Genomic DNA, 17,455 nt, shown 5'->3' with positions numbered 1-17,455 from the left:
GTTTTCCCTATGAGTGGAATTTATACCAGATTAGAGATTCCTAAAACCGAGCATCTCCCTGGGTTCTTCACTTGATTCTTTTGTTATAATTGGTACTGGTTATGCTCCATGGGAATTACAGTAGCAGAAATGAGTACACAGGCAGGGATCAAGTAATGTAGTTCACTGTGTTCAGGCTTTTGGAAGAATACTTACAGGCTTCCACTTAATTCTGTTTTGATGGTAGTATATATTGTAATCAGTTCAAGCAGTCTTAGGAATTTATTTCATCATAATGAGGTTTATTTTTTCCTTAAGTCGGTGTTGGCATTTAATTATTATATTGAACAGTGGGATTTAATCTTATCATTAAATGTATTGCTGTGTAATTCATTTATGTTGTGATGTCTGGAGCTACATATTTTTGTGTTAAGATTAATTGCTATTGATGCAGTGTTACTAAATAGTTTGAGAATAGTTGCCAACAGTGGCAACCACCTATATCTACCAAGTCTTCAGTTACTTTGTTAACTGACCAATTTTTTTTTTTTTTTACCATAAGTACTTTCAGGAGTGAGTATCTCTGTTGATTCTTTCTTAAAGCCACTTGAAGCCATGATACCCAGGTTTTCAGTTTCTCCCAAACCAACATAACGTCATCCTAAGGTAGACATTATAAGAACAATATGCGGAATGTTCAACAATCTGTTCAAAATCTGGTGCTTTCAGTGATAAGTCAGAATTGATAGAGACATCATAAAATTGTGGAACATTATAAACTGGAAGGAACCTTAGAGATCTTTCAGTTCAGTGGGTTTTAAACTTGTGTGTGTGTGTGTGGTTTTTTTTTTTTTTTTTTGACAAAACCCTATAGAGCCCTAATTTGTAAAAAGATAGAAAATAACTAAGGGGTGGTGGGAGTGGAGGGAGTATCCTGTTGTATTGATTTCCACCCTTGTAGCAGGCCCTAAGGCAGTTTTGTTCCACTGGACACAATTTTGTTTAAAGTATTGAGCCCTTGGGGCACCTGGGTGACTAAGTTAAGCATCCATTCTTGATCTGATCTTGATTGGCTTGGGTCATGATCTCACTTGTTGTGAGATTGAGCCCCACCTCTGCTCTGTGCTGGGCAGTTGGCTCCGTGCTGGGCTTGGAGCCTGCTTAAGATTCTCTCCATCTCCTTCTGCCTCTCTCCCTATCCTCAAAATAAATAAATAAATAAATACATAAGTGCATAAATAAATAAATAAATACAAAATAAAATTAAAATAAAACAAAGAGCCCTTTCCCCCCCCTTTCTTTCAGTGAAATGCGTGCATATGGGTGCTGAATAATCTTTTCCACTGCAGTTCTGTGTTCTTCAGCTGTGTCACAGATTTCTTATTCTGGCTTGTCAGCTAGATTAGAAGTAGCTGGAGGACTAGGTTATCATCTCTTTATGTATTATATTTAACCTTCTGTCTGGAGATTGGCAGGCAAAAGCACTCAGTTAATTCCTTTTACTAACTGGTCAGAGAAATTGGACCCTGATTAAAACTCCTGCCAAGGTGAGTACTCCTTGATCTAATAATAGTCCTTTGCTCTGAAGGACTCCCACTCTCCCAAAGACAACTGCCATCTGTTTAGAAGCCATGCTTCCAGTCTCCAATCCTATTTTTTACAAGTAATGTTGGCTTTATTTAATTTCTTATCCTAGAATAAATGTTTCTTTTTGTGTGTGTTCCTGAAATCAGATGGCAGGTGGCATGTAATAATGCAGTTTAAAACATTCAAACTAAAGGCATTTAGTATGTTTGGTAATGAAGAATAAGAATCTGAGAAAGAGCAGTTAAATGAAATTATACACTGAATACTTTGAGTAATCCTGAAGCCTGTGAATAGGTAGACTCATACCTAATTTTTTTTTAAGTTATTTATTTATTTTGAGACAGAGAGCACACAAGCAGAAGAGGAGCAGAGAGAGTGGGAGAGAAAGAGAATCCCCAGCAGGCCCTGCCCTGACAGTGCAGAGCCTGATGCAGGGCTTGGACCCACGAACCACAAGATCATGACCTGAGCCGAAACCCAAGTCAGATGCTTAACTGACTGAGCCAGCCAGGCGCCCCTCACACTTAATTTTAAGGGGAAAAAAAAAAACACTTCTCTAAAATTCTCAGGGGTTGGGCAGGGGAAGGATTCTCTATTTGGTAACACATTGATGTAGAACCCACTGTTCATAAGTAATAATTGCTACTAGATTGCTGGCAAAAGCCTTTTGATGTTATCTTGCTGCCTCTGAGATGAAACTGTTGTCACACATCTGAGGTGGAGAAACTTAAGTACCAGCCCTTTATTCTAGATGTATAACCTCCCACCAGAGAAGTTACAGGGTTGTTACGAGGTTAGAAAATTCTATCTGATGCTCCAACCAATGTGAGGAGGAATGGGAAGCTAGGTGTGGGCCTGTAACCTATAATTACATGTGAACTAAATGCAGACTTGAAACTGTGTTTAGAGACAAACTATTGAAAGATTTATTCTGTGTTGCTGTTTATTAGAGTGAATTCTAGGTAACATGGGAGGAAAAAAAGCAAGAATTAAAACCTGAAACCAAGGCTGAAAAATTCAACAGTAGGACTCAGAAAAGGAAGAAAGGCAGCATGTTGCTACAGGATCTGTATTTTAAGAGTGGGGTTCTGCCCACTGAGGTTGAATTGGTATCTTATAGGAGTAGGTGCCTGTACCCTCTGCTATGGTAAGGAGGTAGATGGTCCATGGGAATCAATAAACTGAACCATAAGAATGGAGAATGGATAAGTGTGACAAACAAAGACATCAAAAAAGAAGCAAGGAATCTGCCACCATTATGGTTATATAGCCCATATAAGGCTTATCCCAAACTGGGGAGATGAACTCATTGAGAAAACTAAGGAGGCACAGGTGCATGGAGAATTGCTGTTGGTGCTAGGGAGACAAGCTGAGTTGTGGTGGTTGGTCTTTGTACTGGGTAGATCCAGGGCTATATTTGGATGCATTAATAGCTGTGCTGTCTTCCCATAGTAACTCTGGAATGGAATGGAGGGCTGCCTTGCTGGATCACAATAACTGATACTCTCGCTTCATGATTTATCAAGGGGACTGAACAGTGTAAAGAAATATCTCTAGGGATTAAGAGTTTTGGACAACACATTGAAGGAATCATTTTCTAAGTTTGAACTTGGGAGAGAAAATGGAGATTTATACCTCTGAGAGACATATGGCTTCACAGTTACTGATAACAAATTTTTGGACAATGAGAGGTACTTGATTTTTTTATTTTATTTTTTTGAACTGGAGATGTCGTGCTTCTCGTAATGGAAGAAAAGGAGATTTTGCTTGATGGCTGACTGGCCTGATAGAGAACTGTTAAAATTACATTTTTATTATACAAATTTCAGACATATAAAAGGTCAGGGAGAAAAGTGTAATGAACTCTGTAGTCCTCACACGGCCTCAGTGGTTATCAGCAGCATTTCTGTAATATCAAATACCAGCCAGTGTTCATGTTTTCCTGTCTGTTAGATCTGTGTCAGTCTGCTTGAATTGGGATTCAAACAAGATTCATACATTGCGATGAGTTGATGTATTTTAAGTCTCTTTACCCTAAGTTCTCATTCCATTTTCCCTTTGTTTTCCTTGCAAATTTTTGTTGTTGAAGAAACTCAAATCCCGTGTTCAGTAATGGTAGTGTTCCTGCGGTCTGATCTGATCTGAATTTTGCTGATTGTAACTTTATGGTATCATTTAACATGTGCTTCTCTCCCTTGTATATCCTATACATTGTTATAAACTGCTGTCTAATACAATACTACTGGCTACACATGGGTTTATAAACTTAAATTAATTAGAATTAAATGAAATTAGGGGTGCCTGGATATCTGTTAAGGGTCTGACTTAGACTCAGGTCATGATCTCACGGTTTGTGAATTCGAGCCCCATGTTGGGCTCTGTGCTGACAGCTCAGAGCCAGGAGCCTGCTTTGGATTCTGTGTCTCCCTCTCTTTGTGTCCCTCCCTGACTTGTGCTCTGTCTCTCAAAAATAAATAAATATGAAAATATTTTTTTTAGAATTAAATGAAATTAAAAATTCAGTTCTTAGTTGTCCTAGCCACAGTTCAAGCCCTTATTAGACACATCTTGCTATTGCCTGTTATAACAGCAGAGATGCAGAATATTTTCATCATCATAGGACGTTCTGTTGAATGGCACTGTTCACTTGTAAGTGTATTTTTTTGCGCAGCCTACTCTTAAGTGGTAGTGTGGTGTCTCTCTCCCTGTCTCTTTTTATTGTAAGTGGATTATTTAAGGGTGCCTGGGTGGCTCAGTCAGTTAAGCATCCATCTGACTTCGACTCAGGTCATGATCTCATGGTTCTTGAGTTCGAGTCCTGTGTTGAGCTCTGTGCTGACCGCTGACACCTGGAGCCTGGAGCCTGCTCTGGATTCTGTGTCTCCCTCTCTCTCTGCCCCTCCCCCTCTCACACTCTGTCTCTTTCTCTCTCGCAAATAAATAAACATTAAAAAAAAATTGTAAGTGGATTGTCCAAACATTTAATAGTTCTTTTAGAGAGTAAATTCTGTTCATAGAAATCTGACTTAATCAGACCATTTTTCAATTGAAGAAATAAGTCTTTGAATTGGAATGTATTTCTCCCCAGTCGTATACCTTATTTTAAAAATTGAAGTATAGTTGACATAAAATTAAATTAGTTTCACGTATACAACATAGTGATTCAGCAACTGTATACATGATGAAATACCACAATAAGTGTATTACAGTATTATTGACAGTATTCCCTCTGGTATGCTTTTTACCTCTGTGACTTATTTATTTTATAACTGGAAGTTTGTAACTCTTAATCCCCTTTACCTATTTCGTCCATTTTCCCAATCCCCTCCTGTTGGCAATCTCCAGTTTGTTTTCTATATTTATGAGTCTTTCTCTCTTTTGTTAGTTTGTTCATTTGTTTTTTAGATTCTACATGTAAGTAAGTCATAAGGTTTTTTGCCTTTCTCTGTCTGGCTTATTTCACTTAGCATAATACCTTCTGGATCCATCCATGGTCTCTCTTTTGTGTGTAGCATTTTTAGTCACTAATGAATTATGACCTAGACCCAGTAATTCACTAAGAGCTTCCAAGTGATATTTTAATTCTGTCTTTCTGCATTTATTAGTTAGAATACTTTAAAAAAGAATCTTTCCCTCATCAACTATTTGATATTCATACCAAAAAAAGTACTCATTTTTCTTTAATACACTAACATTTGTCCCAGGATAACAATATTAATGGCACCGATTATGGGAAGCAGTTGTTTGGGGGTATTCCTTTTTATCTGTGATTATCTACAGATATGACACAAGGCATGCACACACATTACTGTGGTTTGGTCACTTGTGCTTATATCACAAACTGGGTACACAGATTCATTTATTTCATTTGACTTTTGATTTAAAGTGTTTCTTTTAGAAAGTATTGTTTTGGGGGCGCCTGGGTGGCGCAGTCGGTTAAGCGTCCGACTTCAGCCAGGTCACGATCTCGTGGTCCGTGAGTTCGAGCCCCGCGTCGGGCTCTGGGCTGATGGCTCGGAGCCTGGAGCCTGTTTCCGATTCTGTGTCTCCCTCTCTCTCTGTGCCCCTCCCCCGTTCATGCTCTGTCTCTCTCTGTCCCAAAAATAAATAAAAAACGTTGGAAAAAAAAAAAAAAAAAAAGAAAGTATTGTTTTGTAAATCTGTAAAATATTTTCCATGTTTCCAAACTCAGGTTTATAAAGCCAAGTCTGTTTTAAAAAAAATCTAACTTGTATCTCTTTCCTCTACTCCTTTCTTGCCCCTCTGCACCCCTAAGGGTAGCCATCTTTTAGAAATGGTTTAATTTTTTCCTTTAATATAAGAAAACACAGACATGCATGCGCGCACGCATGCATACATTCTTTATATGTTTGGCCTCCCCGCTGTCAAACTGTTTTTTGTTATGTGGTCCCTGTGAGCTCCATTTTCGTTGTTTGTTTGTTTGTTTGTTCTTTTTACATCTCTTTGTATTCAGGAAGGTTCATAATTCTGTATGAATGGTTATCTTTTTATTAACACCTTTGTAGTCTAATGAAACTTCTCCCTCCCCTCCTATGTGTGTCCCGTTGCCCATTATTGAAAATAAATGATTATTATTTCTTGTGCTTCTCTCTCTCATCCAGCACCTAATTTGAAGTGATTATCCTTTTTTTAAAAATGTTTGTTTATTTTTCAGAGAGAGAGAGAGAGAGAGAGAGAGTGAGCACGAGCAGGGGAGGGGCAGAGAGAGAGGGAGACAGAATCCAAAGCAGTCTCTAGGCTCTGAGCTGTCAGCCCAAAGCCCAACATGGGGCTTGAACTCACAAACTGAGAACATGCCCTGAGCTGAAGTCGAATGCCCAATTGAGCCACTCTGGTGCCCCTCAAGTGATTATCCTTTTGCTGCAAGTTAGTATTTATGAGACACACAGCAGCCTCATCCCTACTCTTCATGGACTTCATGTTCTCCCCTCATTTTCTGATAGTTGTAGTAATCTGTTAGAGTATTAGGCATTTTCTATAATGTTGACTCACTTATTGATTATCTGTAGTTAAAAATATATTTGAAGGTAATTGCTAGTTTATATGGCAGTGTCTATCCCCCTTGTTTTGATTGTCTGAGCTCCTTTCTGGCAGATTCCTTAAGAAGGGCTTATTGAAACAATTATCCTTAAGGTCCTGCATGTTCCTAACCCTTTGTCTTTAAATATAAAGGCCACTTAAACTGGATTTAAAATTTGTGAGTTATGTTTTCTTTTTTTAACATCTTAAATATGTTCTCTTTGTTATCTGGCGTAAAGCTCTGTTGTCAAAAGTGTGATAATATGAATTTTATAAGTGACTTGGCCCTTTTGTCTCAGTGCCTAAAGGATTTTTTTCCTTTAAAAACTAATAATAGCCATACTAGAATATGTCTCAGCTTTTTTGGCTAATTTTTTCAGATATGCTGTGTACCCTTCAGTATATACTTTCAAGTTGTCTTTTATCTCAAATGTTTTCTTGAATTACACATTTCATTATTCTGTCCTGTTGTATTGACTTTCTTTAAGGATTCATGTTATATGCACTTTGTACCTTCTTTGTTTATCTTCTGTATCTATCATTTTCTTTTGAATCCTTCATTTCTTTTTGATTTTTTTATTTCTCTAAAATTTTGCCTTTTTCCATCTTTTATTTCTCAAAGGCACTATCCATTGGTTAATTTGCTGTTCATTCTCTTTAGTCTGTATTCTTAAAATGATTTTTTCCTTTTGTGTCTTTTCTCTGAGGTTTGTCACTTTTTTTCAAATCTTCCTTTCCTCCAGTCATTTCATTTCTGAATTAATGTAAATGTAATACTTATTTGTAGGGTTTTTTTTTTAATAGCTTCCTTTGTTTTCTTAATTTTGTTTATCTCATTTTGAAATGTTAGGCTACAGCTTTCATCTGTTTTGTTGGCATGTTTTTCTGGCTTTATTTTTTAATTATCTGAGGAATCTTATTCTATTCTTTCCATTTTCTGATAAAATCCTTGGATGGGGTATGATCATGATTTTGTATTGCTCTTCAAGTTAAATAATGTTAGATAAGTAAGTGAAATATTTTCTCGTACTTTTAGGAGGGAGGTAGAAGTCAGATTAACTTTTCACGGTTAAAGAGCCCCTCCTGCTGCTTTTGCAAAGTGATAAAAGACATGGCTTCATAATATCTGAGACCTGCCCTCTCTGCTTTCCTCCCCTACTTTTATCTGGACTTTCTCTTTCTTTTGCCCTTTATTCTTCCTCTCTTGCTTAAATGTGGCTTTTACTCTCCGTACTTGCTTCACCATGGGACTTTATCCTCGAAGGGAACTTCAGTTTTTAATTTTGAGCATTTATAGGGCCTTAGCTTCTCTGGCAGCATTACACTGTCCTCTTGTACTCACCCGGTAGATTGGAATCTGCAGAGCCCTCTCCAGTTTTGGTCACAGTTTTATTTTTTTTATTTTTAAAAAATGTTTATTTTTGAGAGGGATGGAGACAGAGTGTAAGTAGGGGAGGAGCAGAGAGCGAGGAAGACACAGAATCCCAAGCAGGCTCTGGGCTGTGAGCTGTCAGCACAGAGCCTGATGTGGGGCTTGAACCCACAGACCATGAGATCATGACCTGAGCTGAAGTCATGAATGCTTAACCAACTGAGCCCCCCAGGTGCCCCACAAAGATTGATAATACAAAAAAGGGCACCTAGGTGGGTCAGTCGGTTGAATATCCAACCCTTGCTTTTGCCCTGGGTCATGATCCCAGGGTTGTGAGATTGAGCCCCACGTCAGGCTCTGTGCTGAGTGTGGAGCCTGCTTAAGATTCTTTCTCTTTCTCCCTCTGCCCCTTTCCCCTGCTCATTCTTGCTCACTCCCTCTAAAATAAATAAAATGAAAAAAAACCAAAAAACAACTGAGCTAGAGATTTTAACAGTCTTATACATAATGTTGAGACTTTGTTGTCTAGGTTACAAGATGGACATGGATCATATATACCTTTTAGTGATATTCACAAGAAACACTCATATCTGTAAAGATAAACTAGTAGTATTTGGAGCAAGGTTAGAGGAAGTAGTGAAAGGAATCAGAGCTGTTTGACATGAGTAAAGGTTAAAGGAAATAAGACTTAGGTTAATGAAGAAAAGATGTGGAGACATTACCATTAAATGTTTTGTTTTGTTTTGTTTTGTTTTGTTTTGTTTGTCCCCAGGGGTATAACTAGGTTTCAAGGGATAAACCTCCAAGAGATAGATTTAGATTAAATGTTAATAATAACTTTCTAATCACCAGAGTACTCTAAAGAGGGTGTTCTTTCCTTTTTAAAGAATTTTTTATTAGAGTGTCTTGGTGGCTCAGTTGGTTGAGCGACTGACTCTTGATATTGGCTCTGGTCATGATCTCATGGTCGTGAGACCAAGCCCCGCTTTGGGCTCTGTGCCAACAGCTTGGAACCTGCTTCGGATTCTCTCCCTCTCTCTCTACCCCTCCCCTGCTCTTCCATTGCGCGCGCTCTCTCTCTCTCTCTCTCTCTCTCTCTCTCTCTCTCAAAATAAGTAAGTATTTAAAAAATTATTTTTTATTGTTTTTAATTTTTTTTAAGTTTATTTTGAGAGAGAGAGGGCACAAGCAGGGGAGGGGCATAGAGAGAGGGAGGGAGAGGGAGAGAGAGAGAGAGAGAGAGAGAGGAGAGAAAGAGAAAGAGAGAGAGAAAGAGAGAGAGAAATCCAAGCAGGCTCTGTGCCATCAGCACAGAGCCCAACGCGGGACTTGAACTCATGAACTGTGAGATCATGACCTGAGCCAAGGTGGAGAGTCGAATGCTCATCTGACTGAGCCACCCAAGTCCAGCCCGACCCAGCATTTTCTTTAGTAAGTATAGTTGACATACAGTGTTATGTTAGTTTTAGCTGCACAACATAGTGATTGAACAGTTCTATTTATTACATAGTGCTCACTGTGATAAGTGTAGTCATGATCTGTCATTATACGTTATTACAACATTATTGACTGTATTCCCAATACTGTACTTTTCATCTCTGTGACTTATGTATTTATAACTGAAAGTTTATACCTTTTAATCTTTCACCCATCCTCCGCCCCCTTTCCCTCTGGCAACCACCAGGGTGTTCTCTGTACTAATTTCATTTGTTTGTTTTGGTTTTTTTTTGTTTGTTTGTTTTGGTTTGGTTTTTTTAGATTCCATATAGAAGTGAGATCATATGGTATTTGTCTTTCTCTGAGTGATTTATTTCAGTTAGCATAATACCCTGAAGAGGGTGTCATTTTCTTGACAGGGGATGATCTCTTACTGGAGGTATTAAAAAAATAATTCATCAGTTTGAGTTCATACTTAAAGAAGATAGTTGCACTGTGTAGTCTTCATGACCCTTCTACCTTGAGTTTTTAGCATCAACTCCCTTGAGCTTTCTGCAATTTAAATGCCTGGAAAGTGATACCAGACATTGGTCACAATTTTGTTTCCCTATTACAATGTTCTTTAATGCAGCACTTATCAGAACAACATGGAGGAAATGCCAATACTTCTGATCATAATGGCATATCTCTGGGAAGCCCTTGAGGGCAGAGAGTGTCTATCTTTTTTCTCTTCCACAACCCTAGTAAGCCTTGCACATGGAGGTGTTCAATATGTATTTATTGAATTGAAATGGAAAAAAGGACTTCCTGTTGATTGGAATTCCTAATTGGGAGCATTGATCTTTCCTTATAAGTTAATAATACAGGAAACTGATTTCTGCATTTTCAAGCAAATCCATTTTCATGTATTTTTAAACAATGCCATCTGAAAATACTTCAAAGAGTAAAATGATATAAAGCGTATGTCAGTCATTTTGTGGGCTGTTGCCCATCCTCTAGGTTCTGATGAATAAGATGAATAAGAATGACTCCTTTCTCTCAAGTTCTAGGGAAATATTATTAAGAAAAAGAGAAGGCTATGCCTTTTATGAAATTATTTCCCAATAAGGCATCTTTAGCCAAATGAGAAGTGATTGAAACCAAAGTAAAAGTTCCATGTCCTCAGGTGACTTACCTGTATTGGTGGTTTTATAAAAGTCGTCCTCAGATTATTAGATCATTAAGTATTAAATCTAGAATGGCCCTTTGAGATCATCTGGCTGAGAAGTTCTTACCTGGAGGATAGTGATAGGCTTTTAGGGGTCTGTGAACCCGTTAAAATTGCATACCTTTTTTTTTTTACGTGTTTATGCACATAGGCATTTTTCTGGGGAAACAGTCATTTCCTTAGATTCTCAAAAAAGTCTTGACCGTGACAAAGTTTCAGAATTTGTAAGTCCTAATCCATTCTCTTGGAATTAAAGGCAGGAGGCCCAGAAATTCTGATGACTTGCTGAGATTGCCCTGCTGTATCCTGTTGAAGCCGGGCTACTCCTACCTGAGTGAGGCTGAGAGGCCTTGTGCTGAGCATTTTTTTGTATTTGCTCATTTTATCCTTTTAACCACCCCCCCGCCCCCTCCCCCCCAGCAAAAAAAAAAAGTAGCTATACTGATTATTCCCATTCGGTAGGTGAGAAAACTGAGAGAGGGAGGTTAAATAACTCCCCTGTCAAGTCCCACAATTAATGAGTGACAGCAGGAATCAGACCGGGGCACTGTGGTTCCTGAGACTACACCCTTCGTAACTATAGTCCACCACCCCTCATATGGGATTCGCAAAGATGCAATCTGGGATGGAAAATGGTTCTTGTTTGTTGTAAGTTAGATGAAGCATTTTTATAAGTTTTTATAGAGTTAAACATATTGAAATTTTCTTTCCTAGCATGCAATGATGTTGCCTGTTTTGACCCATCATATCCGCTACCACCAATGCCTAATGCATCTGGACAAATTAATAGGATATACTTTCCAAGATCGTTGTCTGTTACAGGTAAGAATTACTCTCCTGTACACTCATAATGACAAAATAGGGGTAATTCATCTTGCAGGTTACAAATGGAACATTGAGATTCTCCGTTCTGGGAGATAATGAGGACGTTTAGAAACATAGCTCTCCATTACTCTGGTCTCTGGTTGCCACTTTTAAACGCTTTTTCTCACCTTTTTTTTTTTTTTTTTTGACACTGTCTTTAAAGAAACAGGCTAAAATTTGCCTGTCAAACCTGAGTCCCTTCTTTCAGCCTTCCCTTCTCTATGGCTCTTCTTTTCAGGTGATGACTATCCTAGTTCTCCTTTGAAAGATGTGGATTTTTAGGTTTCTTTTCAGAAGAGGACTTGTACTAGAGCTCTGGTACAAGCTCTGACACTGGAAGAGAGAAGAGAAGATGGAAAGATGAGGGCTTAAAATTTGGTTGGATACATAGATCTCTTTCCTGTTTCATTTGAAAACCATTTCAAATGATGGCACTTCTGAGTTAAACTAAATTTATTTCATTGAAATTTTAGCTGGCCATGACTCATCCAAGTCATCACTTAAATTTTGGAATGAATCCTGATCATGCCAGGAATTCTTTATCTAACTGTGGAATTCGGCAGCCCAAGTATGGAGATAGAAAAGTTCATCACATGCACATGCGGAAAAAAGGTATGTTTGGATTCTATCATTGTATTTTGGCCTGTGTTCTCTATTGTAAACTAAATCCTCATGATATGACTGTTTTATACTCTCATTCTTTACTGCTTTATGACCCATATATAACAGCATTCACTTTGAGCATTATTATAAGGATGGATAAAATTTTTAGAAAAATTTGTTGCTCCTTTTCAAGTGCTTTAAGTAACTTTAGTTGATCACACTTGCAGACATGAGATATTAAACCTTTTGAAATCAAATTGGGGTAAAGTAGATAATTATCTATCTGTCATATCATGATCCTAGAATGCTTCTAACAGTATTTGTGTATTTTTTTAATAGGAATTAACACCTTAATAAATATTATGTCACGTCTTGGACAAGATGATCCAACTCCCTCAAGGTAAAGTAACTTTTCTTAATAACAGCCTTATTGAGATATAATTCACATACCATATAATTCACCCATTTAAAGTATACAATTCAGTGGTTTTTAGAATGTTTACACAATGGTGCAACACTACTTGATTTTAGAATGTTTTCAGCACCCTGAAAAGAAACCCCATACTTCCTGTTTCCCCTCAGCCTGCCCATCCCCAAGCAACCATATTTTGCTTTTAGTCTGCTTTCAATCTCTATGGATTTGCCTATTCTGAACATTTCATGTAAATGGTATCATACAATGTGGTCCTTTGTGACTGGCCTCTTTTACTTAGCACAATGTTTTCAAGATTTATCCATGTTTTAGTTTGTGTTAGCACTTTGTTTCATTTTATTGTCAAGTGATACTCCATGGTGTGGGTATGTCATGTTTTATTCATCGTTGATGGGTGTTTGGGTTGTTTCCACTTTTTGGCAATTATGAGTGATATTGCTGTGAATATTTGTGTACAGGTTTTTGTGTGGATATATATTTTGATTTTCTTGGGTATATACCTAGGAGTGGAATTTCTGGGTCATATGGTAACTTTGTTTAACCTTTTAAGTAACTGCCAGACTGTTTTCCAAAGTGGCTGCATTATTTTATGTTCTCAGAAGCAGTATATAATAGGTTCTGATTTCTTCACATCTTTCCCAACATTTGTTATCATCTGTCTTTTGTGAATCTAGCCATCTTAGTAGGTAGGAAGTATTACCTCATTTGTGGTTTTGTTTGTATTTCCCTGGTGGCTAATGATGTTTTGTATCTTTTCATGTGCTTAATTGGCCATTTGTATATCTTACCTAAGAGAACTATCTGTTGGGAATCTTTTCCTGTGTTTAATTGGGTTATTTTAAGTTATTGATTTAGAATCATTTTTATATATTCCAGATATAAGTCTCATCAGATGCAAATTTGCAAAAATTTGTTCTCATTCTAAGGATTGTTTCTTCATTCTTTTGAAGATGTCCTTCAAAGAAAAGTTTTGATGAAGTCCAATTTTTCTGTTACTTCTTGTGTTGCTTATACTTTTGGTGTCATGTCTAAGAAGCGACTGCCTAATATGGAGTCACAGAGATTTACATCTTTTTTCTTTTAAGAGTTGTATAGTTTTTTTCTCTTACATTTAGATCTTTGGTCTATTTTAGAGTTAATTTTTGTGTGTGGCGTGGTGTAGGGGTCCAGCTGCAGTCTTTTGATGTGGATATCCAGTTGTGCCAGCATCATTTGTTGAAAATGCTAATCTTTCTCCACTAAATTGTCTTGACACCCTTGTTGATAATTAATTGATGGTATATGTGAGGATTCCTTTCGGACTCTCAGTTCTATTCTGTTGATCTTTATGTCTGTCTTTATGCTGGTGCCACACTGTCTTGATAACTAACTTTATAGTAAGTTTTGAAAATAAGAAATGCAAAATCTCCAACTTTTTTTTCCTCTTCTTCTTCTTTCAAGTTTGTTTTGGCTATCCCAGAACCATTACATTTCCACATGGAATTTTGGATTAGCTTATCAATTTTTGCAAAGAAGCCAGCTAGGATTTTGGTAGTGATTATATTGAATCTGTAGATCAATTTGTGAATGATTACCATCTTAAGTTCTGATCCCTAAACATTATATATCTTTACATTTATTTAAATCATTTAAAAAAAAATTATTTTGTAAAGGTTATTTATTTTGAGAGAGAGAGAGAGAGAGAGAGAGAGAGAGAGAGAGAATGAATGGAGGAGGGGCAGAGAAAGAGAATCCCGTGCAGTGCAGAGTCCGATGTGGGGATTGAACTCACCAACTGTGAGATCATAACCAGAGCCAAAATCAAGAGTTGAATGCTTAACTGATTGAGCCACCCAAGCACCCCAAGTCATGTTTTTTTTTTAAATACTAATATTATTGTGTTTTTATTTATTTATTTTTATAATATTTGTTTATTTATTTTGAGCGACACATTGAGCGGGGGGAGGGACAGAGAGAGAGGAGAGAGAATCCCAGACAGGCTCCATGCTATCAGCGAGCGCGGAGCCTGACAAGGGGCTTGATCTCAACGAACCATTAGAGTATGACCTGAACTGAGATCAAGAGTTGGACATTTAACCGACAAGCCACGCAGGTGCCCCTAATTAAGTCATCTTTAATTAATTTAATTTACTTTATATTATAGTTTTAAGAGTACGTGTTGTCTTTTGCTAAATTTATTCCTAAGTATTTTATTCTTTTTGATGCTATTATATATGGAATTGTTTTCTTAATTTCATTTTTGGATTGTTCATTGCCATTGTAGACAAATAGAATCAGTTTTTGTATATTGATGTTGTATCTTGCAACCTTGATGAGCTCCTTTGTTAGCTATAATAGTTTTTTAGTGGATTGTGTAGTATTTTTTTTGTGTATATGATCATATCACCTACAAATAGAGATGGTTTTAGTTTTTCTGTTCCACTTTGGATGCCTTTTATTTCATTCTTTAAACATAGTTGCCCTGGCTAGAGCTTCCAGTATAATGCTGAATAGAAGTGGTAAGAGTGGGTCCTTGTCTTCTTCCTAAAATCTTTAGGTGAAAGCATTTTTTTACTGTTGAGTCTGATGTTAGCTGTGGGTTTTTCGCAGATGTCTTTTTTTTTTTTTAAATGTCTATTTATTTTTGAGAGAGAGAGAGAGAGAGACAGAGCATGAGTGGGGGAGGGGCAGAGAGAGGGAGACACAGAATCGGAAGCAGGCTCCAGGCTCCAAGCTGTCAGCACAGAGCCTGACGCAGGGCTTGAACTCATGAGCTGTGAGATCATGACCTGAGCCAAAGTCGGATGCTCAACCGACTGAGCCACCCAGGTGCCCCTGTAGATGTCTTTTAATCAGGCTGAGGAAATTTCTTTCTGTTCCTAGTTTGCTGAATGTTTTTATTACGAAAGTATGTAGAATTTTGTTAAATGTTCTTTTTGTTTTTTATTCATTTATTTTTTTGCTATTGAGATGATCTTTTTTTTTTTTTTTTTTTTTTTTTCTCATTTATTCTATTCATGTGGTTAATTGTGTTCATTGATGTTGAACCAACCTTGCTTTCCTGGGATATATCTCACTTGGTTATGATGTATAATCCTTTTTATATGCTACAAATTTAGTCTACTAGTATTGTTGGGGATTTTTATGTCTATAGTCATAAGAGTTATTGGTCTGTAGTTTTCCTTTTCTGTGATGTTTTGTTTGGTTTTATTATTAGGATAATACTGGTCTTATATAATGGATTGGAAATTTTTATATGTTAATTCTCATTATTGTCTTTCTTGATTTTAAGAGATACTCTCATATATTAACATTCTTAATTTTGTGTGGCCTTAAGCCCCTGAAGAATCTGGAAAGGAAGTGGACTGGGTCTAAACTCATTAACACCCCTGGAAAACTAATGGAGGCAATTGCCTAGTGGCTGAAGAGTCTCTGATGTTGCCCTCAGGAAGCTTCTCTTTGTGTGTAAAACACAGTGGGTTATGCTCTGAAAGCCAATAGAGATTGCTAGAGGGCAGATTTCTTTTTAAAATGGACAGTTGAGAAGTTAAATAGCCAGGCTTATCCCTCTTGGATCCAGACTTAAATGGATTAAAGGTGGGTAGAGCCGGGATAGAAGTGACAGGGTTGACCGTTGCTGCAGCTCATAACTGGCTTCCACAGCCAAGAGCATGGCCAGCCATAGCTAGCATAACTTCCTTTTCTACCTCTTTCTTCGTCTGTCACTTTTCTTTTTAAATTGGCTTGCCTTGAGTTGCTCTCTTTTGAAATTATCATAGACCATACTATCTTCCTCTTCAATCAAGAGGTGAAAAGAAAGGCAGGATGAAACTTTAAAATTTTCATTTGAAGATGATCATACGCCTTACTATGGTATTCTGTGAGAGCCTAAGATCAGAAAAGAGCTGTCTAATTAAAAGAGCCCTTAATCACACCCTCAGGGACAGGGTGGCCATGGTTTCCTTTTACCCTGCTATATTGTAGAGTCTCCAGATGACCAGTTCTGTGTTTTGATAAGTGGGACCCTGAGTTCCCTGCGGCCCCTTTGAAAAAGGCAAGGCTACACATGCCCTACACGTGTACTTTTACACTGATGAAAGCATGAGCTTAAATTATCTTTGTCTCATCTACCCCAACCATCGTTGTTGGTACGTAAATTGTCTCTGATAGCGTTGTTCAGACCTCACGATTTGTTTTCTTTTTTTCCGTCACAAAGAACAGGGCTTTCTTTCCGTGGCAGAAGGAATGATATCTGAGAAACCGTGTTCATTTTGAACTCAACCATGTTGAAAATGATAGAGAATAAACAGATATCATGTGTCCTTTGCTGCTTGTGTCGAGAGCCTCCTGATTATTGCTTATTGCTGATGTGGGGTTGACCCCAGGTTTCTGTTCAGTGAGAGCCTCCTTGCTTCTTTGGTGGCAGCGTCTGCTGCGGCTGGACTGTGGTTGTCCAGCGGTCTCCGCTGTGCATGGCTCTTCATACATGTTTAATCCAACAGACATTTATCTAGTACCTTTTGAGTTTGAGGTAATTTGTAGGTATTTTGGAGGATTTAAAGGCAAGTGAGACAAAGCCCCCACTCACCAGAAGGTGTGACTACCTTAGGTGGGGTAAGAGTGCTATGAACATAAATAACTTAATGTAAAAGATACTCTGCTAAGTGCTTCACTCAAGGTCAAAACAAAATATACATAGTCTGCTGTGGGGCTGAGGATAGCTCTGGTGGTTGTTTAGGGATTATAGGTCAGTTTTATATTATGCACTTGAATAATTGAGTTCACTTGAAATGATTTGCCCTCTCCTTTTATTTCTTAGTTTGCTATTTTAAAACGGGATGCAGTTGTCCCTGCTCCTTGGAAGTGTTTGTGTATCTTTAAAGTAAACCCTGTTGGGGCACCTGGGTGCTTCAGTCAGTTAAGTGTCTGACTCTTGGTTTCAGCTCAGGTCATG

At 37.7% G+C, this 17,455-nt stretch overlaps 1 protein-coding gene across 7 annotated transcripts in view; it reads left to right on the top strand.

The window, feature by feature from the left end:
* The window catches only part of DROSHA (drosha ribonuclease III), a 125,727-nt gene that overhangs the window by 63,899 nt on the left and 44,373 nt on the right, over positions 1 to 17,455 (top strand). For all 7 annotated transcript variants that reach the window (XM_058716500.1, XM_058716509.1, XM_058716491.1 and 4 more), the window contains 3 exons: positions 11,337 to 11,444; positions 11,960 to 12,098; positions 12,429 to 12,489. In XM_058716500.1, coding sequence (XP_058572483.1) covers positions 11,337 to 11,444; positions 11,960 to 12,098; positions 12,429 to 12,489 — 308 coding nt within the window. The remainder of the gene's footprint in view (positions 1 to 11,336; positions 11,445 to 11,959; positions 12,099 to 12,428; positions 12,490 to 17,455) is intronic.

The sequence above is a fragment of the Neofelis nebulosa genome, chromosome 1, assembly GCF_028018385.1.
Source record: "Neofelis nebulosa isolate mNeoNeb1 chromosome 1, mNeoNeb1.pri, whole genome shotgun sequence".
In the NCBI taxonomy this organism is placed as follows: domain Eukaryota; kingdom Metazoa; phylum Chordata; class Mammalia; order Carnivora; family Felidae; genus Neofelis; species Neofelis nebulosa.
This window is presented reverse-complemented; position numbering and strand designations above follow the sequence as displayed.